Genomic DNA, 22,350 nt, shown 5'->3' with positions numbered 1-22,350 from the left:
GGAGAAGGTCAGAGGATGTCTGGAAGGTGAGCCAAACTGCAAAGGGCCTTGAATGCCAGGATGAGACAATGGTACTGACATTCTTGACAGCCCTCCCCTGGGACACCCAACACAGTCCCTGAACCGCTCATCAGCCATGTAGTAAATGCAGTCAACTTAGGCAGGTACAATAATTACCAGCATGACAGACAGAGGGGCCAGACTATGGTCTAAGTGCTTTGTATTTCACTGCATTTAATTCTCATAACACAGATGCAGAAACTGAGACACACAGAGATTAAATAACCATGTTTACTTCCTTAATCTCATTTCAGCCTATTACCTCATCAATACACTGATGAATCCCAAATTTGTGTCTCCAGCCTGGGCTTCTCCCTGAACTCCAGGTTCATATATCCACCTGCGTTCCTGCCCTCTCTACCTGGAGGACTAACAGTTCTCTTAAACTCAACCTGTTCAAACCCAACTCCTGATACGCCCCCCTCCACCCTGGCCCCTAACCTGCAGCACTCAGAGCTGCCCCTTGGCGAATGGGTAACTCTACCCTTCCAGTCTCTTGGCCAGTCAGGTTGGAGTCATCCTTGACTGTCTTCTCCCTCCCAGGTCTAGCTCCAGAGGCAGTAAACACAGCCTGAGGTCTCCTCCTCACTGCACTGCCCCCACCCTGGTCCAGCCACCATCACAGCTCTCTAAGACCCCGCAGCAGCCTCCTAACCAGCTTCCCTGTTCTCAGTCTGCCCCCTTCAGTCTCTTCTCCACTCAGCAGCCAGAGTGGTCCTGTTCATCCTTCACAGCCTCCCATCTTAGCCAGAGGACAGCCCGGTCCCAACAGTGATCCCCGAGGTCCATCCTGCCCTCACTCTGCCTCTTCGCCATTCCTCCATCGGGCCAGGCACGCTCCTGCCTCAGGACCTTTGCACTGTGGTTCCCCCTTCCTGGCACACACTCACCCCAGAGTTCCTTTGGGTCTTTATTCAAATGCCAGCTTCCCCCAGGGCACTGCTCAGAATCTGTCTAAAGTTACACTTCCTGTCCCTTTCTCTGCTTCGTTTTCTCCCAACACCTAAGACTACCTAACACACTACATGTTTCACTCGTCAGCTTGTTTATTTCCCTTCACCAGAACATAAATTCCACGAGGGCAGAAGGTTTTATCTTTTGGTCACTACTGTATTCCTGACTCCTAGAATAGTGCCTGGAACAGAGCAGGTGCTCAATGAATATTTGTTGAGTGAGTGAATGAATGAACCACCCAAGGTCACACATTGGTAAGCGATGGAAACAAGAGGAAACCCTGGAAGTCTGACTCTATGCTCAGTCTATGCTCTCAATCACTCGTAACTCTAAAATGTCCAATTTTTAGCTGGGCCCAGAGTGGAGGAGTGCATTTGCTGATGTCATAGGATCCTTCCATGGTAGAGCCTAGACTTTTGTCTCTGTTTCCCCAGGAAGGGTATGGATGTGGAAGGTACAACTAAGCACCTAACCCCTTAAGCAGGGGGCTCTCCCCTGGCTGAATGTTGATCAGGGGCCGGAGGCTAAGGTCCAAGATGTTCACCTGAGCTCTCCCTGCACAGCTCTGCTATGACACGCCATGGGTAATGGATCAGATCTGGTGGGGGGAGGTGCAGAGGGGCCAGCCCTGGACTGGAGGGACTGGTGACTGGGTCCCCGCAGTGACATTGCACTGCCGATGAGAAGCTCTGCAGCCTCTCCCTGAGGCCCCGCATTGTCCCCAGGAGTCCTGCTGGCCCAGCTCCCATGTGCAGAGACTGCAGCAAAGCGACATGGCTTTGGTCCCAAGCCACCTGAAAACAGAATAATTTGCTGGAGTAAAATGTAGTCCTGGACAGTTCTCCTTCTTTGGTGGTGCAAGGGCAGAACAGCCTGGGAAAGGGCTGGGGGCAGGGAGCTCTAGGCGACTGGCCAGCCCATGTGGCCTCAGCAGCCTCATGTCCTGCGTCTGGCCACTCTGGGGAGAGGAGGGTCTTCTTCTTGCTGTTTCCCAGCAACGAGGGAGATTAGAGAGCTGATGGGCTCAGCCTTCATGTCCCCCCAAAAGCCTCTGACCATCATCATCCCAGTCTCTCTGTCCTGTTATTCTTTGCAATTTACAAAGTACTTTCACAAAAATTAGCTCATTTGATGGAGTGAGGCAAGGCAGGCTTTCACCACTGTTCCCACGGAACTGAGGTTGCCTCTTCGCCTCTCCCAGCCACTAGCATCCCTGTGTCAGATCCTGGGAAGGTTTGGGGAGATCCGCTGCAGGTGCTCCGGCTGAGGGTAATTCACAACTGGTGGAAGCCGTGCTGACTGGAGCAGGAAAGTAGTGCTGGGATGCTGGTCTCCCCAGAGGTGCTGAGAGAGGGGGATCGATCAGTTGGAGGCCAGGAGGGTCCCTCAAAGCAGAAACTGGAGCCCAGTGGGTATGTCCTGGTAGGTGTGGCTGGCCTGCTGGACTTGACCGAGAGCCGTTCACCCCTTCCTTCCTCCTAACAGAATTGCAATTCTTGTTCACGATGACACCATGTCCAGCTTAAAATACTCAACCTTCCAGTCTCCTTTGTGGCTATGCGTGACCATGTAACACAGTTCCAGCCAATGAAGTTATAGCCAAAGTTGCTGGGTGGAGCTTCCAAGAAAGTCTGTAAAAGAAGAGTAGACTTCGTCTGTGCCTTTGAACATCCATTTTGTCCTTATCCCCTCTCACGTCCCTTTTTCTTCCTGCCTGGAATGACGAGATGCCTGTAGGCACAGAAAATATCTGGTGACTCTGAGGACAACAGTCCCATTAAAGACGGGAGATTAGGAGGCTTGAAGGAGCCAGGCCCTCGGTTGCTTCCGGGAGCCATTACCTCAGCTCTGGACTGCCTGAATCCAGGATTTTTTTTTTTTTAAACAGGGATGTTCTTACACATAACTAAGTGCAATCCTAACTGATACAGTAGGTCAGAGCAGTAGTTCTCAAACTCTGCTGCACCTTACAATCACCCAGGGAGGACTTCCCTGGTGGGGCAGTGGTTAAGAATCCGCCTGCCAATGCAGGGGATACGGGTTCAAGCCCTTGTCCAGGAAGATCCCACATGCCGCGGAGCAACGAAGCCTGTGTGCCACAACTACTGAGCCTGCGCTCTAGAGCCCGCAAGCCACAATTACTGAGCCCATGTGCCGCAACTACTGAAGCCTGTGTGCCTAGAGACCGTGCTCTGCAACAAGAGAAGCCACCGCGATGAGAAGCCTGCGCACCGCAACAAAGAGTAGCCCCCGCTCGCCGCAACTAGAGAAAGCCTGCATGCAGCAACAAAGACCCAACACAGCCAGAAGTAAATAAATAAAATAAATAAATTTATATATATATATAAAAGAATCACCCAGAGAGTTTTAGAAAAGCCCACCAACCAGGGCATACCCAACACCATTACATCAAATCTCTGCAGCTGGGACCCAAGCAACCATAGGCCTTAAAAACTCCGGGGGTAATCCCAGTGAACAGCCATGTGGGAGAACCAGTGGGTTAGAGCCATGCTTCTGAAACTTTAAGGTGCAGAGAAACCACCTGGGGGTCTTGTTAAAAGGCAGATTCTGATTCAGTAAGTGGAAGGTGAGACCTGAAATTCTGCATTTCTAGCAAGCTCTCTGGCAACGTTGATGCTGCTGGTACCTAGGCCACACTTGGTGTAATGAGGGGTTAGAACACTGAGTGAGGTCTTCAGACTTTGGCTAAGAACGATCATCAAGACCATCACCAGCACCATCCTCTCCTTTCTTCCTCCTTCTCCTGACCCTTCTTTTTATTCCTCCTCTTCTTCCTTCACTGCTACCAGTACCACCTCAATGTATAGAGCAGCCGTCACAGGCCAGGCACCAGGCCCATCTTTAATCTTGCTGACAGCTCCGTGAGGTAACAAATCTTCTCAGCCCGAAGAGAATTCAGATTTGCCCGAGTCTCGCTGATGAAGCCTTGGAGTTTATGAGTCCCTAGGCATCTGCTGATTTGCATGAAGGCTCTGTGCTTTTTGTTTTTGTACTTGAGCTCAAGGAGGAAGGAAACTGCCCGAGGGGGCCCTGGAGAGAGGGCCGGGGGGAAGATACAGGGACAGTGTGGGGGACAGGGAGTGTCTGCTCCTCGATGTGACCCTGTCTGACTTTTCAGGAGGAAGGGCATTCTCCCCACTCCTGAGCTGAACGCAACTGAGCTCCTGAGGCTTGAACAGCAAGAGAACCTGCTACTCTTCTAAGTTCCCTGAAGGTTTGGGTGTTTTTTTTGTTTAGCTCTACAAACCACGGAAAGACAGCTGAGGCAGACATCTTTCGGAACATCTGCCCAGCCTACTCTTTACCATTTCTGAGCAGCATCTCCACCCCCAGTGGTTGGTCTCTGGAGCCATGTTTATTTATGTGACTCTGCTTCTTCTTGGTTGTGGTTTATTGGACAAGGTCGGTCCCCTAACCTAGGGGCAGCTGGATCCCTGGTTTGGCTGAGCCAATCAGCATCTCTCGAGAAAACAGAAGTGAGAAACAGAGATGCTTGTGGCTGGTCCGTCATAGTGAAGCCCAAAGGCCATGTGGAGGCCAGGGTGGTCATCTCTGGCCCATAGGCCCAGAGACTTAAAAATCAGATCAGCAGAAAGAGAAGGCACACGGAGAGAAGCAGAGATGAGAGACCAGGCAGCAACAGAGAGAAAAGGAGGAAGTAGCTACCTCGCTTCCTGGCCACTTTCCAGCTGCAGCCTAGGCTCTCGGGAGGCCTGCTTCACTTCTACCATGGGTTCCATGCTGCTTATAGTGAACAAGCTCCAATGGCCTCCTCCCCCCATGATCTGCACCTCTTGGCGTTCACGCTTTTGTATAATCCACATACCCCTCTTGTGTGGGTGGGCACTTAATTCTAAGCAGTGGAATTTGGCAACAGAGATGTCATTTCCTGATTACAATATGTTATATTGCCAGCAGACTGGCTCCAGAGACTCCCTAGCCGTCTTTCAAGAAGCAAGTGGCCATGTTGGAAGGCCCATGTGACGAGAAGCACAGGTCACCCTCTGGAAACTGAGGGCAGCCTCCAGTCAATAGCCAGAGAGAAGCCCGGGCTCTAAGCTCTGTAGACACAAGGAGATGAATTCTGCCAACAACTGGAGTGAGCCTGTAAGTAGATTCATCCCCCGTCAAGCATTCTCTAGGCGAGCACGCAGGCCAGCCGCAGCCTTGACTGCAGCCTTGCGAAACGCTAAGGCGAGGAACCGACTAAGTTGTGTCCAGACTCTTAACCCACAGAAACTGTGAGATTATAAATATGTGTCATCTGAAGCCACTAAGTTTGTGGTGACTTATTACACAGCGATGGAAAACTAATGTACTGCTGCTCTTCATCTGTTGTCTTTAAAAAGAATTATTTTATTTTATTTATTTATTTTTGGCTGCGTTGGGTCTTCGTTGCTGCACGTGGGCTTTCTCCAGTTGCAGCGAGCAGGGGCTACTCTTCATTGCGGTGCACAGGCTTCTCACTGCGGTGGTTTCTCTTGTTGCAGAGCACGGGCTCTAGGCACACGGGCTTCAGTAGCTGTGGCTCGCAGGCTCTAGAACGCAGGCTCAGTAGTTGTGGCGCACGGGCTTAGTTGCTCCACAGCATGTGGGATCTTCCCGGACCATGGCTCGAACCCGTGTCCCCTGCATTGGCAGGCAGATTCTTATCCACTGCGTCACCAAGGAAGCCCCCATCTGATGCCTTTTACACAGGTAAATTCCTGTTACTTACAACCTGAAGAGAGCACGTAGCCTGGGCCAGCATTTTCCACCCAGAAGAGCTGCCCCATCCAGGATAGTACTGACAGAAGACAGAAGAGGCTAGAGATAGCACAGCGTGTGCTCTGTGGCGGAAGGCCTGACAGCGGGTAGCACAGCTCGTGAACCAGAACTCCTTGAACACCTTGGAAACTCTCTGGGGACTCCCAGAAATACGTGGGGTAAACAAGGAGGAAGACTAGTGGATGGGGGTGGGGACTAAGCCAACTGAGTTGGGGTGTGTGATTTCACTTGTACTCACCCTGCCTGATGTTCATTGTAAATGTGTGTCATCAGATTTAGGACACTTGGGGCCATTATTTCTTCAAATATCTTTTCTGCCCCGTTCATTCTCTCCTCTCCTTCTGAGACTCCAGTTAAATATATGTTTGAACTTCCTGTTGTCCAGCACGTCCCTCAGGCTCTGTTCCTTTTTTCTCTTCATATTTTTTTCTCTGTGTTCTTCAGATTGGATTATATTTCTGTTGATCTCTATCTTCAGGTTTACTGACTCTTTCCTGTCATCTTGATTCTCCTGCTAAGCCCATCCAGTAGATTTTTAGTTCAGATATTTTATTTTTGAGTTCTGTATTTTCCATTTGATTCTTTCTTTATAGTTTCTCTTTTTCTGCTGAGAATTCCTATCTTTCCATTCATCAGGAGCATATTTTCTCTTACATCATTGGGCATGATTATAATAACTGTTCAAAGACACTTATCAGCTAATTCCAATATCTGGGATTTTGGAATCAGTCCCCATTCTTGAGAATGAATCATTAAAAAATTTAATATATTGAATAATTTTGGATTGTATCTTAGTCATTATAAATGCTTTATGTGGAAACTCTGGTTTCTGTTATATTCTTCCAAAGAGTGCTGAATTTTTGATTCTACTGGGCAACTGATTGGACTTAAACTGCAAACCCTGTCACACAGGGACCTTGTTAAAATGCAGTGGCAGCTCAAATCTCCATTCAGTTCTTTTATCCTTACCTGAGTTGCTTTGAGTCTGCCCTGGTATATATGGTTTAGAGGTCAGAATGAGATTTGTTCATAGTTTTTACACAAAATTTGCCTCCCTTCTTCTGGATTTCTTTCATGGACTCTCCTCTCTTTTCACTTTTGAGGGGAAAAGTGCCCCAAACTCTCTGATCCTTCAAGTCAGAAAGAGATCAGGGTTTCTATCAGTCCATGATGCCACTTACTGAAGCTCACCTTCAGGCTAAAAAAGTAAAAAACTAAAAGGGGGAGAACCATTCAGTACCATTTCCTTTTTTCAAGTGTCAACTCTGCTTCTGGTAGCTTTCTAGTGCCATCAGGTAGTTGATATTTATATTTCGTTTAGAGTTTATAGTAGCTATCTGCAGAAGTGACAGTATGATAGGAGCTTACTCAGCTATTCTCAGCAGGGGAACCTGTGATTTCATTTGAGTTTACTGAATACTAAGCTTGAGAACATATCAGATACAAAAATATCATTAAGCCCTTTTTACAGATGGGAACACTGAGCTCTCATAGGTGCATCTGGTTTAAAAGTCCTCCACCCCATTCTATCCAACTCCGCTTGGGTGAGGCAGGAATAAGATGGTGTCCACCCTGTGGAGACAGAGGGGGAGCTGACAGAAAAAGAAGGCAGGTGAGATGCCAAACTATACAAACCTAAATGTACAAGTCCTTTGGGCCAAGGATTTGTCATGATGAGCCTGAAGCCTTGCATGTGGTCTGTTTGAAGACTTTGTTTCTTTCCTTTTGGTCCCTTTTGAGAATTTCAGGGATCCTGGATGTGCTAAGTGTTCATGAGGAAGGGTTCGTGGAACCGCTACAGAGCAGAACTTTAGCGGAGCCTTGTGGCTCCCAGACGAGATCAGAAACAAAAAATGCCATAGGGCCTCAGAGATGATCTCAACCCCCTCATTTTTAAGATGAGGAACCTGAGGTCCTAAAAATTAAAATGATGTGTCCAAGGTTTCTTAGCTATCTAGTGGCTGAACTAGCTTCAGTGTTTAAATCTCTTAACTTCTTCAAAATAAACATAACTCCTTCATACACATATATAGTCCTGTCTTTCTCTCTCTCTCTCTCTCTGGCCTGCTCACACTACGGTCATGAAATATCAACACCGATGACTCCATTTGCCTCTGATGGCATGGAGGGGAAGTCATCAACCCATGAGAGTAGTACTCCTCAACCGTTAAAAAAAGTCTACAGCACTTGAGAAGCATAGTGCCCATGAATACTCAAGGAAACCCCAACTAACGTCATCACACCAATGCGTTGACGTCGATGGATTCCACTTGCGGTATTTATTCCATGGCAATTGTCCCCACAGCACCCACCGTAAATGCGGAAGGCGTACTCGATCTTCAAGCTCGGGCAGGCCTGCTCGCTAAACACAGATGCCATGCCCCGCACATCCTCGAAGGAGAACGCATCGTCGTGGGAGAACACTCTGCAGATTCGGTCTCTGAAAGGGTTGACCTGTGGGTGGGGAGGAGGAAAAAGGGGAGGGAGGCTTATGCACGTCAGGTTCATGCCTCCCTGGGTCTTGTTAATCTATGAGAAGCACAGTGTCCTGGGTTTGAGAAGAAAACAATAACAGCAACCTAAATATTGGCATAGATGTTGGGTCAATAAGCCGGGACCATGGACACGACGGAGGGTACCTGGGCTGAAGGACCACGCTTAACATCACTCTCCCCACTGTCATCTCCTACACGTACATTCCACAGGCTCATTTTCTGCTTGTTAAAAATGGGATAAAAATTGTTTATAATTCACTCTCCAGAGTTACCTACTATCAACATATTGATGGAGAAGTCAGACAGCCCCAGGCTTCAGTCCTGGCTTCACTATTTACTAGTGATTATTTCACATAATCTCCAGGGCCTAAGATTTCTCATCTACAGGATAGGGTGGGATAATACTATACCTACTTAATAGGTTTGTTGTGAGGATTAAATAGGATAGGTTTAAAATTGCACAATGACTAATAAGTAACACTCAACAGATGGTAGCTGTAAGTTGTTATGTAACGTCTACAGATATTATAATTTGTACAGCAATTTTCATTTTTAAACCAGCTCGTTCTCACATTCGAGTCCCAAATGGGTAAGGGTCATGTGAGTTTAGAAACTCTGATTCCCCTAAATTGGGCCTGGCCAGGGTCATTCATGAACGGTCCCTTCTGAGCTGGTACTACAATGTTCTAAGCAAACACCCCAGCCACTTCTCAACCCGTTCAGAGGCAGCTCACTAAGGTCACCTTGCTACTCTCCATCCAGGCCCCAGGAATGGGCAGGTGGGGTGGGCTGTGGGTTAGAAGGGATGGGCAGATCTAATGAGAGTTAAAGTCACAGAACAAGCTTGGAAATATTTAAAAGTAGCAGGTCCATTTTGGCATCCTTGTCTTCCTGCTTTCTGTGTCTCTAATCCACCCCCACCTGCTAAGATTCCTTGGCCCGCAATTGCTCAGGGGCCCAGCCCGTGCCTGCTCTAAACTCACCCTGCCTGCTGGCAGGCCTTACCAGATCCCAGCTCTGTTCTGGTGTTCCAAAATGACCTCTGATCCCTCCCTTCTCACCAACCAAACTTCCTTTTCCTTAGATGCATCTCAGCTAAGGAAGCTATTTGATTCTGCGAATTCACACAGCAGTTCCTCAGTATTCCAAATTTTTAGTTAGTTGAAACAAATCTTTAGTTGATTTTTCTAGTGCCCTTTCACTGACAAGGTATTTCTTCAAGGCTCCAGGCTTCATGCAAAAGGACTAGTTCCACTGCACACACGGCCCTATCATCTCCCTCACTAAACCCCGTCCCCAGCCTCTCTGAGCCCCTGTCCTTGTCTGTCACTCCTTAGGGCTGCCCTAGCTTCAGCCAACACTTCGTTCTCTGGTTTTGATGTCTCCATTTTGGGGTCATGAAAATTTCTCTTTCATTTCTTTTGAACTCAGCTACAATGTTAAAATCTATGGTTTAATTTTATTTGGTATTCCTATATATTTGAGAAGGGAGAGAGGACATTCTGAATCACCCCACGTGGCTGTGCAGTTCTCAAACCTTAGTGAGCACACAAGTTATCTGAGGTCCTTCTTAAAACCATGAATTGTGACTCCCACCCTCAGAGATCCTGATTTAGAAGGTCTGGGGTGTAGCCCAGTGTTATGGATTGAACTGTGGCTCCCCCCAAATTTATATGTTGGCGCTCTGATCCCCAGTACCTCAGAATGTGACCTCATTTGGAAATAGGGTCGTTGTAGACGTGATTAGTTAAGATGAGCGTATATGAAGTAGGGTGGGCCCCGCATCCAATATGAATGGTGTCCTTATAAAAGGGGAAATTTAGATACAGAGACATGCAGTCAGGGAGAACACCACGTGAAGGTGAAGGCAGAGATCGGGGTGACGTGTGTACAAGCCAAGGAATGCCAACGATTGCCAGAAAACTACCAGAAGCCAGGAGACAGGCACGGAAAAGATGCTTCCTCACAGCGCTCAGAAGGAACCAGCCCTGCAGACACCATGGTCTCAGGCTTCCAGCCTCCAGAACTGTGAGACAGTAAATTTCTGTTGTGCAATCTACATAGTTGGGATACTTCGTTATGGCAGCCTTAGTAAACCAGTACACCCAGGAATCTTCACTGTAGATAGGATTCTCAGGTGACAGGATTAATCCCATATATATCTATATATACACCTATATGTTGGAGGAGTGGCCAGGGTCCGGGAGAATCCAGGCTGCCCCGTTAGATCTTCCAGACCAGCTCCTGTCTCCTCCCTCTTTTAACCTCCACCTCCCCTAGAAAAGGTTGGCTTGCCTGCCTTAGATGAATCCTGCTAAGGGCAGTCTTCTGTGATGTGCTCCACCTAGCTAAGTGCCTTGACAGATAACTTTGCCAAATTTTAACTAAATTAACTCTCGCAAATGGATAGGCGGCTTAACAAGATTCCTGCAAGGAAACCACAATTGAAGATAATGCTCATAACACAAACGCCAAGTGAACAAGAAAATGGGCAGATACCTCTCCTACTTAAAATGTGAGCTCTTCTCTATGAGGTAGAAACAAGGAGAATTCAACCAGACATAATGAGAAGTCCCAGCTCCAGTTCTCTTCTCCTGCACTCAGACAGGTGCAAGGCGGGTCAACAAGCTCACTGCCTAAGCGTCTATCCAACCGCTGAACGATGTACCAATCTTCCCTTCCCTCGGGGCAGCCCCACTACTTGGCTTTGCTGGGAGTGATGGGGGAGGGGAGAATAATTACCAGGAAATCAATTCACTCCCCCTTAGACCCATGTCACGTAACTGTTATCCACCTGCACACACACACACACACACACACACACACACACACACCTTGTTTCACAGAGATTGGGAAGCCAGCTGTTGGTGTGGCACCTGCTGGTAGCAAGAACAGTACATGAACAGAACACGGTGACCACAGATTCTGTCGGAAGATGCAGAGAAAATCCTGCTGAAGGTGTACAGAAATATGCATTAGAGCAAAATTCACACTGTGGAAAATTTGCTAAATAGTTGAAGAAAAGTACAGCTGTTTCTAACATGGTTTCCCTAGATCCTGTTTCAATAATGAAACACATGAAGAACCACATTTCTGTGAGTCACTAAAGGAAAGAGACAATGTAGACTGAACAGTACATTACTTCCTTAATAAAGACACCATTTATGGGAAGATTTGTCTGAGTGTAATCACTGATGGAGTGGCTGCTTCCTGATGGAAATGGATTCTGGGTAAGGGTGCAATGATGTCGATACATGTGGAACTACTCCCTGTAGCATTCCCTTCAGGCTACTGTAGTGAAGAACTTAGATCCAGAAGTACACAAGTGCTGTAGGATGCATTGATGGGATTGGTTGTTTTTTTTTAAGGAGTTTAAAATATAGTAAAACTTATAAAATGATTTGTAATCAGAAAGAAAGTGACTATGAAAATCTTTTGAACCACACGGAGGTTTGCTGCTTATCTATTGGCAGAGCACTTAAAATAGCCATCGAACGTGAAGAGGATTTATTCTTGTACAAAAAGACAAGAGTTCTAAATTTGCTGAGCTTTTTATGATAAGTGGCTGTTGACAGTTTGCTACTTCAGAGATATCCACCAAAATATGAATTCAAATTCTTCTGACTCTTCAAGGTAAAGGTGACTTATTTTAACAGTGAGTGAGAAGGTATTTGCTTTTCCAAAGAAACTCATGCTTTGGAGAGAACGTTTTGAAAATGAGATTTTTGTTGCTGAAAACATGTGATCTCACCTATAAAGATGCTTCTGTCTGCATACCTGAAAAATATTAGAAACAGATTTTTCTAATCTGTTTGAAAATGATCCAAATGAAGAGTGGAGTTTGAGTCCATTTGTTAAAAATATAAAAACGCAACGCTTTCCAATTATCTTGTAAGAGCCGCTGACTAATGTAATGGAGGATGGACATCTGCTAGCTTAATTTCAATCAAAAGCCTTTAATTGGTGGATGGGATTGAAAATAAGTACTGTAATTTAATATAGCAAATAATGTATCTCTTCTCTTTGGATCAACTACAACAGCCATTGAAAACAGACTCAGCTAGACCAGATTTCTAAACGGCTCTATCTCAAAGGGTTAAAGGAAGATTTCAAAGAGAAATGAAGCGTATCCAATCACATGGCTTTCCCTGACACTGTTGTTATTAATTATAAGCAAACAATAAAATTGTGAAAGGAGGAAATTTTGTTATAGAAAATAAAGGAGAATTTATGTAAAAAATATTTTACGTAATCTTTAATTTTAACTTTTTATTTTGCATGTTTGTTTCATAACATATTAGTCTCGTAGTAAGGGTATAGAGTTTATAAGTGAACATATGCATATTATGGGTGCATGCTCCGTATTTTTTTATTGCTGGGAATGCGTGATCAGAAATGTCTGGAGGCTTCTGATCTAGACTAACCCCCTCATGTCACAGATGTTGAAATGAGGACCTGGGTGGGGGGCTGACTTGCCCAAGGTCATTCAGCAAGCGAGCGGGAGCCCAGGACCCAGGTCTTCTGAACCTGCCTGGTACGGTTCCCACCTCAGTGCCTTGTGCCACATAACTATCAAAAGAGAAAGGTGGTGATGAGGCCAAGCGTATGACCTGAAAAACCTTTTTTGACAAGAAGGGCAAAAATGGAGCCCAGATTGAAGTCAAAGAACTGGCCCCTGGCCTCTGAGAGCTCTAGGGTGACAGGAGCAAATGCTGAAGGAGGGAGAAGCCCAGAGCGGAAGGGGAAGGCAGCATGGGGCCATCAGGCTGGGGAATGCTGGAGGAACCAGAGTGAGGAGCAGGGCAGGTATTGGCTGCAGCGCAAGGGCCAGAGCTGTGTCCGGGCCCTGGAGGCTGCGGTGACCGGTAGAGTTCTCTGTGAGGCCCGGCGGGCACCTGCCAGGAGTGTCCCAAGCCCGTCTCTGGTCCAACAACGCCAAGTTCCCTTCCCCCAGGTTTCCGGCGGCTCGCTTCCCAGAGGGAGATCCCAAGGCGCTGACTGCCCCTGTGACCAGGCGTCCCTGGCACACATGCAGCTCCCTGCAGAGGGCTGCTGATGGTGTTGCAGGGAGAGTTTTAAGGGCCCAGGGGAGGCTGCCTCTGTGCCTCTCCCATCTCTCCACCCGGAGCCAAGCGCCAGCTCAGCCAGAATCCTCCGGTCCAGCCCAGCCACCAGCAGACAGAAGAACAGCTGGAAAGAGGCAGGAAAGGGAGCAAGGCTCATTAAAGAGCACAGATCCGGGCTTCCCTGGTGGTGCAGTGGTTGAGAGTCCGCCTGCCGATGCAGGGGACACGGGTTCGTGCCCCAGTCCGGGAAGATCCCACATGCCGCGGAGCGGCTGGGCCCGCGAGCCATGGCCGCTGAGCCTGCGCGTCCGGAGCCTGTGCTCCGCGATGGGAGAGGCCACAGCGGTGAGAGGCCCGCGTACCGCAAAAAAAAAAAAAAAAAAGAGCACAGTTCCAGTTTACAGTATTCCAGAGTTTTGTTGCTATTACTTTAATAATCTGAAATCTGAACCGATAAAATTTGGGACCCATCCAGAGAGTTATAGTCTGCATAAAATTTCACACTCATTTAGAAGTCTTCAGTCCTCCAGAGGAAGATGATGACAATTGACAAACTAACACTTCCCGTTTCAAGAATAACATATACCCTAGCATGAAGGTGTTCTGAACAAGGGAATATAAACATGTCAGCATAGAAATGTATCCAGGTAACGGCAGTGCAATCCCCATCTAGGCATGACAAAACTAAAGAAGGCGAAAATAAACCCCAAATGCTGGTGATGTTTTTGGAAACACAAACTACACTTTGTAAATAAAAAGATTTCAGTCCCTGCCAAAAAAACTAAGCTTTTTCAAAAAGGTCTTCTCAAAGTTATTGAACAAGAAATTTGATCTGAATATGAAAGTCAGAGGGAAAATATTTGGACTTAGCTTAAAAACATCTCCTCACCATTTCTCCAGCAAGTGCATAGTCAAAAAGGGCTCTTTACAGTTGCAAATAACTTACAAATAAGCAAGAGAGGGAGTGCTAGATTAGTCAGAGACTAATGAGTAGGAACTCATGGGTATCTAGATAGATGGATAGAAGGATAGATATAGAAATAAATATTCGTGCTTAGCATACATGGGTTACTATATACACGTATATTGTCCAGCTCTGTGCACTAAGGGACTTTACAGTGGTGAAACCTGGAAACATCACCGTAACTAAGTGATGAAAGTTAACATCCCTGGTGATTGATTGTATTGATATTATGTGTCCCCTGATACGATGTGATGAGAAGGGTACTTCACTTCTGTGGTGTTGGTTGCATAAGTCCATAACCCCAGACTAAGCAAGAGAACACATCTGAAAGACACAAATTGAGGGAGGTTCTACAAAAATACCTGGCCAGTACTCTCCAAAAAATCATGAAAGACAAGATGGAGGAACTGTCACAGATCAGAAGAGACTAAGGAGACAGGAAGACTAAACGTAATATAGGATCCTGGAGTGGATACTGGAGCAGATAAAAGATAAATGTAAGAAAACTGGTGAAATCCAACTAAAGTTTGTAACTTAGTAGTGTTCCACCAATTTTAATTTTTTTTAAAAAAAAAAAATATATATTTTGGCTGTGTTGGGTTTTCGTTTCTGTGCGAGGGCTTTCTCTAGTTGCGGCAAGCGGGGGCCACTCTTCATCGCAGTGCGCGGGCCTCTCACTATCGCGGCCTCTCTTGTTGCAGAGCACAGGCTCCAGACGCGCAGGCTCAGTAGTTGTGGCTCACGGGCCTAGCTGCTCCGCAGCATGTGGGATCTTCCCAGACCAGGGCTCGAACCCATGTCCCCTGCATTGGCAGGCAGATTCTCAACCACTGCGCCACCAGGGAAGCCCCTGTTTTAGTTTTGATAAGTGTTCCATGGTTACATAAGAAAGGTATACAGTATTTGCCTTAATAAATCTTGAAAGCAAGCCTTGAAAGGATTAAACTCATTTCAAGTAACAAGACTGCATCCAAGAACAAAACTGGATAACAGTTAAGTGGATACAACATTAAACACCTCAATATGAAATTTACAATGTTCAGATTCCAATAAAAAATGACCAGTCATGCAAAAAAGTAGAAAAATAAGATCCACAACCTGTAGAAAAATCAATGAATAAAAACAGATCCAGAAATGACACTAATGACAGAATAGGCACGTGCAAATATTAAAACAACAATCATAAATATGCTACACATATTCCAGAAGGTAGAGGAAAGTATGGTGAGGAAAAACGATAAATCCATAGATCCAAGAAGCTCAACAGAACCCAAGCAGAAGAAACTTGAAGAAAACCACACCACAGCACAGCGTAATCAAATTGCCAAAAACCGGCAATAAAGAGAAATATATTGGGGGGTGGTGTGGGAGGACACATACATATAGAGGAACAAAGATAAAAATGACTCGGGCTTCCCTGGTGGCACAGTGGTTAAGAATCCGCCTGTCAATGCAGGGGACACGGGTTCGAGCCCTGGTCCGGGAAGATCCCACATGCCGCGGAGCAATGAAGCCCGTGCACCACAACTACTGACCTGTGCTCTAGAGCCCGCGAGCCACAACTACTGAAGCCCGTTGTGCCACAACTACTGAGCCCACGTGCCTAGAGTCGTGCTCCACAACAAGAGAAGCCACCACAATGAGAAGCCCGTGCACCACAACAAAGAGTAGCCCCCACTAGCTGCAACTAGAGAAAGCCCCTGCTCAGCAACAAAGAGCCAACGCAGCCAAAAAAAAAAAAAAAAAAAAAAAAAGACTCTAGATTTGTTGTCAGAAACTAAGCAAGTCAAAAGATATGGAGTGATACTCTCAGAGAGAAAGAAAAAAGGCTCTCATCCAATTATTCTATACCCAGCAAAAATATCTTTCAAACCTAAGGGCAAAGGACTTTCTTCTTCCCCCAGACAAACAAAAGCTTAGAGAATTCATCAGCAGAAGACCAGAGCTAAAAAAATATTAAAAGAAGTCCTTCAGGGAGAAGAAAATACCAGAAGAAACTTGGATCTACACGAAGCAATGAAGGACACCAGAAGTGATAAATATCTAAGTAAATATAAAAGATCTTTTTCTCATTTTAAACTCTTTCAAAGAGACAAATCCAATTACATAGCTGGAAGTTTCAACATTCCTCTGTCAGTAACTGATAGAACAATAGAGAAAAAAGTCATTAAGAATATAAAAGACTTGAAAGGACTATCAACCAACTTGACTTACTTGACATTTGATAGAACACTTCACCCAGCACAGTAGTACACACATTTTTTTCAAATGCACTTGGAACATTTACCAAGATAGACCATATTCTGGGTCTTACAGCAAGTCTCAATAAAGTTAAGAGGATTTAAATCACACAAAATATGCTCTGACCACAACATTAAATTAGAAATCAATATCAATAAATTAGAAAATCAATAAATCAAAATCAATAAATTAGAAAGATATCTTGGAAAAAGTCAAAGAGATTACAAGGGAAATTAGAAAATAATTTGAACTAAATAAAAATGAAAACACAACCTATCAAAATTTGTGGTATTCAGTGAAAGCAGTGTGTACAGGAAAATGAACAGCATTAAGTACTTCTATTAAAAAAGAAAGGACTTAAATGTTTATTTAAAAAAAAAAAAAAGGCCCTTATCCAATGGTGGGAGTTGGTCACTGGGGGAAAAGAGAGAGAGTCAGGAGTTCCGGGTCTATCATCTGGTGGATGATGGAGCCCGTTGTAATCCTGTGCTACCTGGGAAGTGGCTGCCCCTTGGGAAATGGATGAGCTTGTCACCTGGAGCATTGGAAGCCACAGGTGGATGGAGCTTCTGGGCTGAACTGGAGGGCTTCTCTTCCTTCAACCCTGTTGCCCAGGAGGAATTCCTAGTTCTGGGTCTGAACCGAGTCACCCTTCAGCACTAGAGTAACTCTACCAGAAGGTGGCAGTATTGAGTTGGAGTCATGCAGTCAGTTCCCAAACCCAACGTGAGTGAGCGCCTACTGTGTGCAAGGTGTTGAGTTAGGCTGTGACTGTCTCACAGGCAGGTGGCAGGATAGCTATTACCATTACGTTTCACAAAGAGAGGACACTCAAGCCCAGAGAAGGAGGAGGAAAGCGCCTAAGTCAGTGCTTTGTCTACAGTACTACTCTTAACTGCACTGGGTATGCATTTTTTTTTCCCAAGAAAAGTTCTCAAAATCGCATTCTTGCACATGCAGAGCAGGCAGGGTTTGAGGCATTACCCTGAGTCCCATGCCCATGCCAGTTGGCAGTTGCTCAGAGGACAAACCAGCAGAACTGAAGGATGTGGCTTCCTCAGCTAGGGATGAGACACAGGCTCGTGGCCTGAATTTTAAGCCATTGTAGCAAATGCATAGGTGAGTTGCTGTGTGCCAGGTACTGACCCAGGTCCTGGGGCCCCCAAAGTGCTGGAGACGCCACCTCTGTCTTCCACGGGACACAGGCTAGGCACTTAAAGAAATCTCTGCAGACACCGACAGGGTAGGAGAAGGTCTGAATCAAGTCCAAGCAGGGTGAAAGGCCAAGAACTAGGACAAGCTAACGTTGCTGGGCGGTAGGACCAACAAAGGGCAGGGAGGAGAAACCAGCCAGGAGACAGAGACAGAGCAGGAATCAAGGCCAGACCAGGTAGGGAGTGATGTGGTGTGACAGTGGGAGGTGCTGTGGGCTGGGGGTGGATGGGTGGGTGGGCAGGGAACCAGGCAAGGCAGCAGGGCCTCCCCTTCCTTCTCCACATGCCCCCCAGCTGTCTCCTCCTCTTCCAGCCTGCCCTGGGGTCACCTAGTTGGATAAAAATGTTAAGTAGGGGAGGGCAACAGTGGGGCTTAACCTGGACCCTGAATCCTCAAAGGCCCAGGTTGGCCTGTGTGATCTTCAGCGGGTGGAGAGAAGCCTGGCATTTTCATTTCAGGGAAGCTAGGGGTAGAGAGCACAGGGCATGAGAAATTCGCTTAGGTGAATGTACTCTCTCTGTTGGCCAAGCCCCAGAGGCATCCTTCCCGCTAGTTGTTTATAAGAAAGGGACAGGCTCTATGTTTCAGATGTTCAACCTTCCTGAAGTCTAAAAACAGAGAGGCCTGTTAGGGAGCTGTCTCCCGGTGACAGATGAGTTGGCAGGGACAGGCTGAGGATGTGTCCTGCTGGCAGATGGAGGTGGGTCGCTAATGAAACAAATCAGGGGGAAACACAGTAAAAATGTTAAATATTATTAAACATCCATGGGACCACGTGGCCTGAACTCAGACCCACCACACCTCTCTCTCCCCAGATTCTAGGCCCACAGGTACTTGCCAATGCCCCGAGGATCCTTCCGGAAGAGCCATCTGCTAGCTTGGAGGAGCTCAGGGGACTGCAGGCCTGAGTTTTGGGGGGTGGCCCAGGGGCCTGGCATTGTGCTGTAGGAGGCTTGAGGTGGGGAATGGAAGGGGCAGAGGCTCTGGAGTCAGACTGACTCTAAATAAAGTTATAACTCTTTATTTGACATCTACAAGGTTCTGGTATCTTGCAGATTTAGAGGTTAATATGATCTCAATTTTTCAATAGTGTGACTTGTCCAAGCAAAAAAAGAAAAAGAAGAAAAGAAAAAAAAAAGAGAAGCAAAAGACAAATTGTCCCCTCACTTATTTATCAAACCTATTACAGGAGACACAAAACTTACATTACAGAGAAGTATCTATTCAAATCTGTACATTAGCATTTTAACCGCTTGAGATCAACTCTACAGTGTCTTACAACACATTAAACAATATTCAAGTTCTTGGGTAACGAGAATGACAAGACAAGCTGTGTGAACTTGGGCAGATCGTTGAGCCTCCCCTTTTCCCCATCTGTAAAATGGGCAGAATCATAACTTTGCTCATGGGGTTTTATGGGGATCAAATGAAATCATATTTGCCAAACACCTTGTGCTGGCAGGCCCCCAATAAACTTTATCATCAGTAATTCTCTCCACCCCACTTCACTGTCCCCCCCTCTGCATCACCAGCATCACCAGCACCCCCAGGGACTGGCAGGGCGATCGATCTAAAGCTCCCAAGTGTTGCCAGTTGCTGACCCTGCCTGCCGATGGGCACAGAAATGTTAGTTTTGGCTCCCATGGGTGCCTATAGGGACAACTGCTGACTACAGCCAGAGGCATCATCTCCAAGTGAAATTTCCAGGGAACTCAAAGGAGAGCAGCTTTGGTGAGAAGAAGGGCCAGAAGGGGGCTAACGTGTTGAGTGCTGACCTCGGCATAACCTCATTTTGCAGTTGACGATAAGGAATCACAGAGAAGCTAACACACCGGCTGTGCGGCTGAGTCCCACAGGGAGCTTTAATCGAAATTCACCTTCCTTAACCCACCAGTGGCTTTGAGTTGGTACCTCTAGGGGCAGGGCCCAAGGATCTGTGCCTTAGTAAGCTACCCATGTACTACACTAAGTGACCTGGTCAAAGTCACAGTGCTAATAGATGGCAGAGACGTGACATCAGATGCTGTCTACCCCACTCCCCTGCCCCGTACTGTCCCTTCCAGGACACAGCTTCCCACCCAGCAAAGACCCGGATAGGGGTGTACAGCATGGGCAACCTCTAGCCTCGCTCCAGGGCAAACACCCAGCCTGAAAACACGTGTTTTGCAGAGACACCTCGCAAAGCTCCCTTCCGCTCCCTCTAACTTCCCTCCACCCGCCCCTCCCCGCAGCCAACAGGCTGTGGCTGGGCCCTGCAGAGGCAGGCAAGTTACATCACCCCAACCCACGTGGGCCTCCCTCTCCTGCTCTCTCATCGCTCACAGTCACCTCCACCTGTGACAAACTGTCTCTGCTACAAGCATGTCCTTTAACTGTTTTCCCTCTAACTTCCCTCGTCCAATTTCTGCCAGATTTATTTAGGAAATGTTTCCATTTACCACCTTAGCCCTTCTGATGGAAACCACTTCTACCAGAGCACCAAGTAAAGTGCTATTGTTGAATGAATGACTCCCTGGTTCAGTCCTCTAGCTTTGCTGCTTTATGGAATTACTAGGATAACAAGAAAAAAATTGCTATCTTTCTGTGGAAAAAGCAAACAAAGTTCCCAACAGCCAATATGAAAACCCGTTAAAACACAATCTGTACCTGTACTTTAAAGGCAGGTTGTGCGGAGCAGGAAGCGGTGACTAAGGCGATGATGTCACCCCAGGGCAGACCAGGCAGCAGACAGTTCAGAGAAGAGCCCAGATCGGGAGCCACTCTGCTTCTCATGGGAGCGGGAATGGGGTGGCAGGGCTGCCCTGGCCCCAGCCCTCCTGGTGCCGGCCCGCTGTTTATAAGCTGCCTTCCTGTCTATAAGCAGGAGGGCTCCTCAGATGGTGTCGGGGCTGCTTCGCAGCTGTTTGGGGACACTCACCCCCGGCACCCTGGGAACATGTTCCCCTGTGAACTCTGTAAAATGTGTATCTTTGCGTCAGGATGACAATTTCTCTTTTGTTAATACATCTAAGTGACAACAGTTGATCTATTTTGTCCCTCACTTTGAATCAACTGATATAAACTGAAATGGGCTCACACCACAGCCCCTCTGTCACCCGCAGCTGCTACTCTCTCTCTCCTGTGATGCCCAGTGACTCTTTGAAAATCCAAACCAAAGCAACTCAAAGGTCCTGTGTTATTTCAGTCCCTGATATTTTGGATTATTGGACTTTTGAAACCCCCAACTTCCTATTCTGCTCTTCCCCCTGTATCCTGGGAACATCGGCCCACCCCCAGCAGCCTGCCCTTGACTGCTAAGGGCTCAGCCAGCCAGCCATGATTCATCATCACCAAGGCGTTCACTGAGCACCTACTGTTGTCCAGACCTCTGGGCACTACACCTTATCCATACTTTCCCTTGGGCCCAAGGAGAGAAGCAGGAAGGAGAGAAACTGGTGCTTGTTAAACATTTACTGTATATCAGGCGCTATGTCAGTCACATGCACGTAAGTTGTCCCGTTTATCCTTTAAATCAACCCGAGCAGCAGATATTGTTAAGTTCATTGTATAGATGAAGAAAACCAAGGAGCAGAAAGCTTTTATAACTTCACCAAGTAAGAGGAAGAACAAGAATGTGATCTCAGGTCTGTCTGACCCTCAGACCTGAGCTCTTTGCATAGAGTGTGTTCCAGGAAGACGCTGGATCAAAATGAAAACAAACAAACAAATGCACACAGATATGTCAAGCCCCTGGGTCACCACAGGGGTCCAGGCTGAGAGCCAAGAGCATGCTTATAGCTGGTGCTGATGCGGCTGAGGACGACCGAGAGGAAGGGTAAAAAGTGTCCTGCGAATCCTGGCATTTGAGGGGGTGTGACAGGATGAGCTGATGCCGGCTCACAGGAGTCACTGGGAGGTCTGCAGCCCCCGCCGCACCGCACATCTGGGGAAGTGCTCACACAATACCCTCATGGAGGATGGAGGACACGGACTGGACGACACACACAAGTGCCTATTGAAAACCCGCATGCAAAATGATGTTTATGCATCTATGTCAACTTGGAAAGTGGTCTCTAGCGATGCGTCACAGGGCTCTATCTTTCATCACTGACTTGGGTTAAGGATATCTAACAGCCCAGTTTTTTATTTTGTGCCCCGCCCCCAATGAGACGTCAATGTTTTTCCATGCTGCTACATAGTTAATATAATTATCATTTTAATGGTTGCAGAGTTCAGATTCCCAGAGTGGACGGCCCTATCTATCTCATGCCTCCAAGGAGAACCTGGAAATCTAAATAGGAAAATAATTTTTAAAAATAAGGAAAGTTATACATGAGGAAGTTTATTGAAAAATTATTTATAGCATCAAAAAATATATATCCAAACCTGGAAACAATGTTAATAGCCTGCAATGAGGGGATGGTTTAGTAAATCAGAACTCAATGCAATTATGCAACCATTAAAATGATGCCAACACAGACCACATAGCAACACGAAGAAACACTTAGGCCTAATGGAGAAAGAGCACAAAATAAAATCATATCTGTTTGTCTGCAGTGATGTAAAATAAAGTGTGCTTGGGGGGAAA

The 22,350-nt window shown here is 46.7% G+C and overlaps 1 protein-coding gene across 1 annotated transcript in view; it reads right to left on the bottom strand.

The window, feature by feature from the left end:
* The window catches only part of CIB4 (calcium and integrin binding family member 4), a 44,298-nt gene that overhangs the window by 3,887 nt on the left and 18,061 nt on the right, over positions 1 to 22,350 (bottom strand). The window contains 1 exon segment of the mRNA XM_027113630.1: positions 8,115 to 8,256. Coding sequence (XP_026969431.1) covers positions 8,115 to 8,256 — 142 coding nt within the window.

Source organism: Aethalodelphis obliquidens, unplaced genomic scaffold, assembly GCF_003676395.1.
Source record: "Aethalodelphis obliquidens isolate GAN/ISIS:26980383/991018 unplaced genomic scaffold, ASM367639v1 scaffold12, whole genome shotgun sequence".
Taxonomy (NCBI): domain Eukaryota; kingdom Metazoa; phylum Chordata; class Mammalia; order Artiodactyla; family Delphinidae; genus Aethalodelphis; species Aethalodelphis obliquidens.
This window is presented reverse-complemented; position numbering and strand designations above follow the sequence as displayed.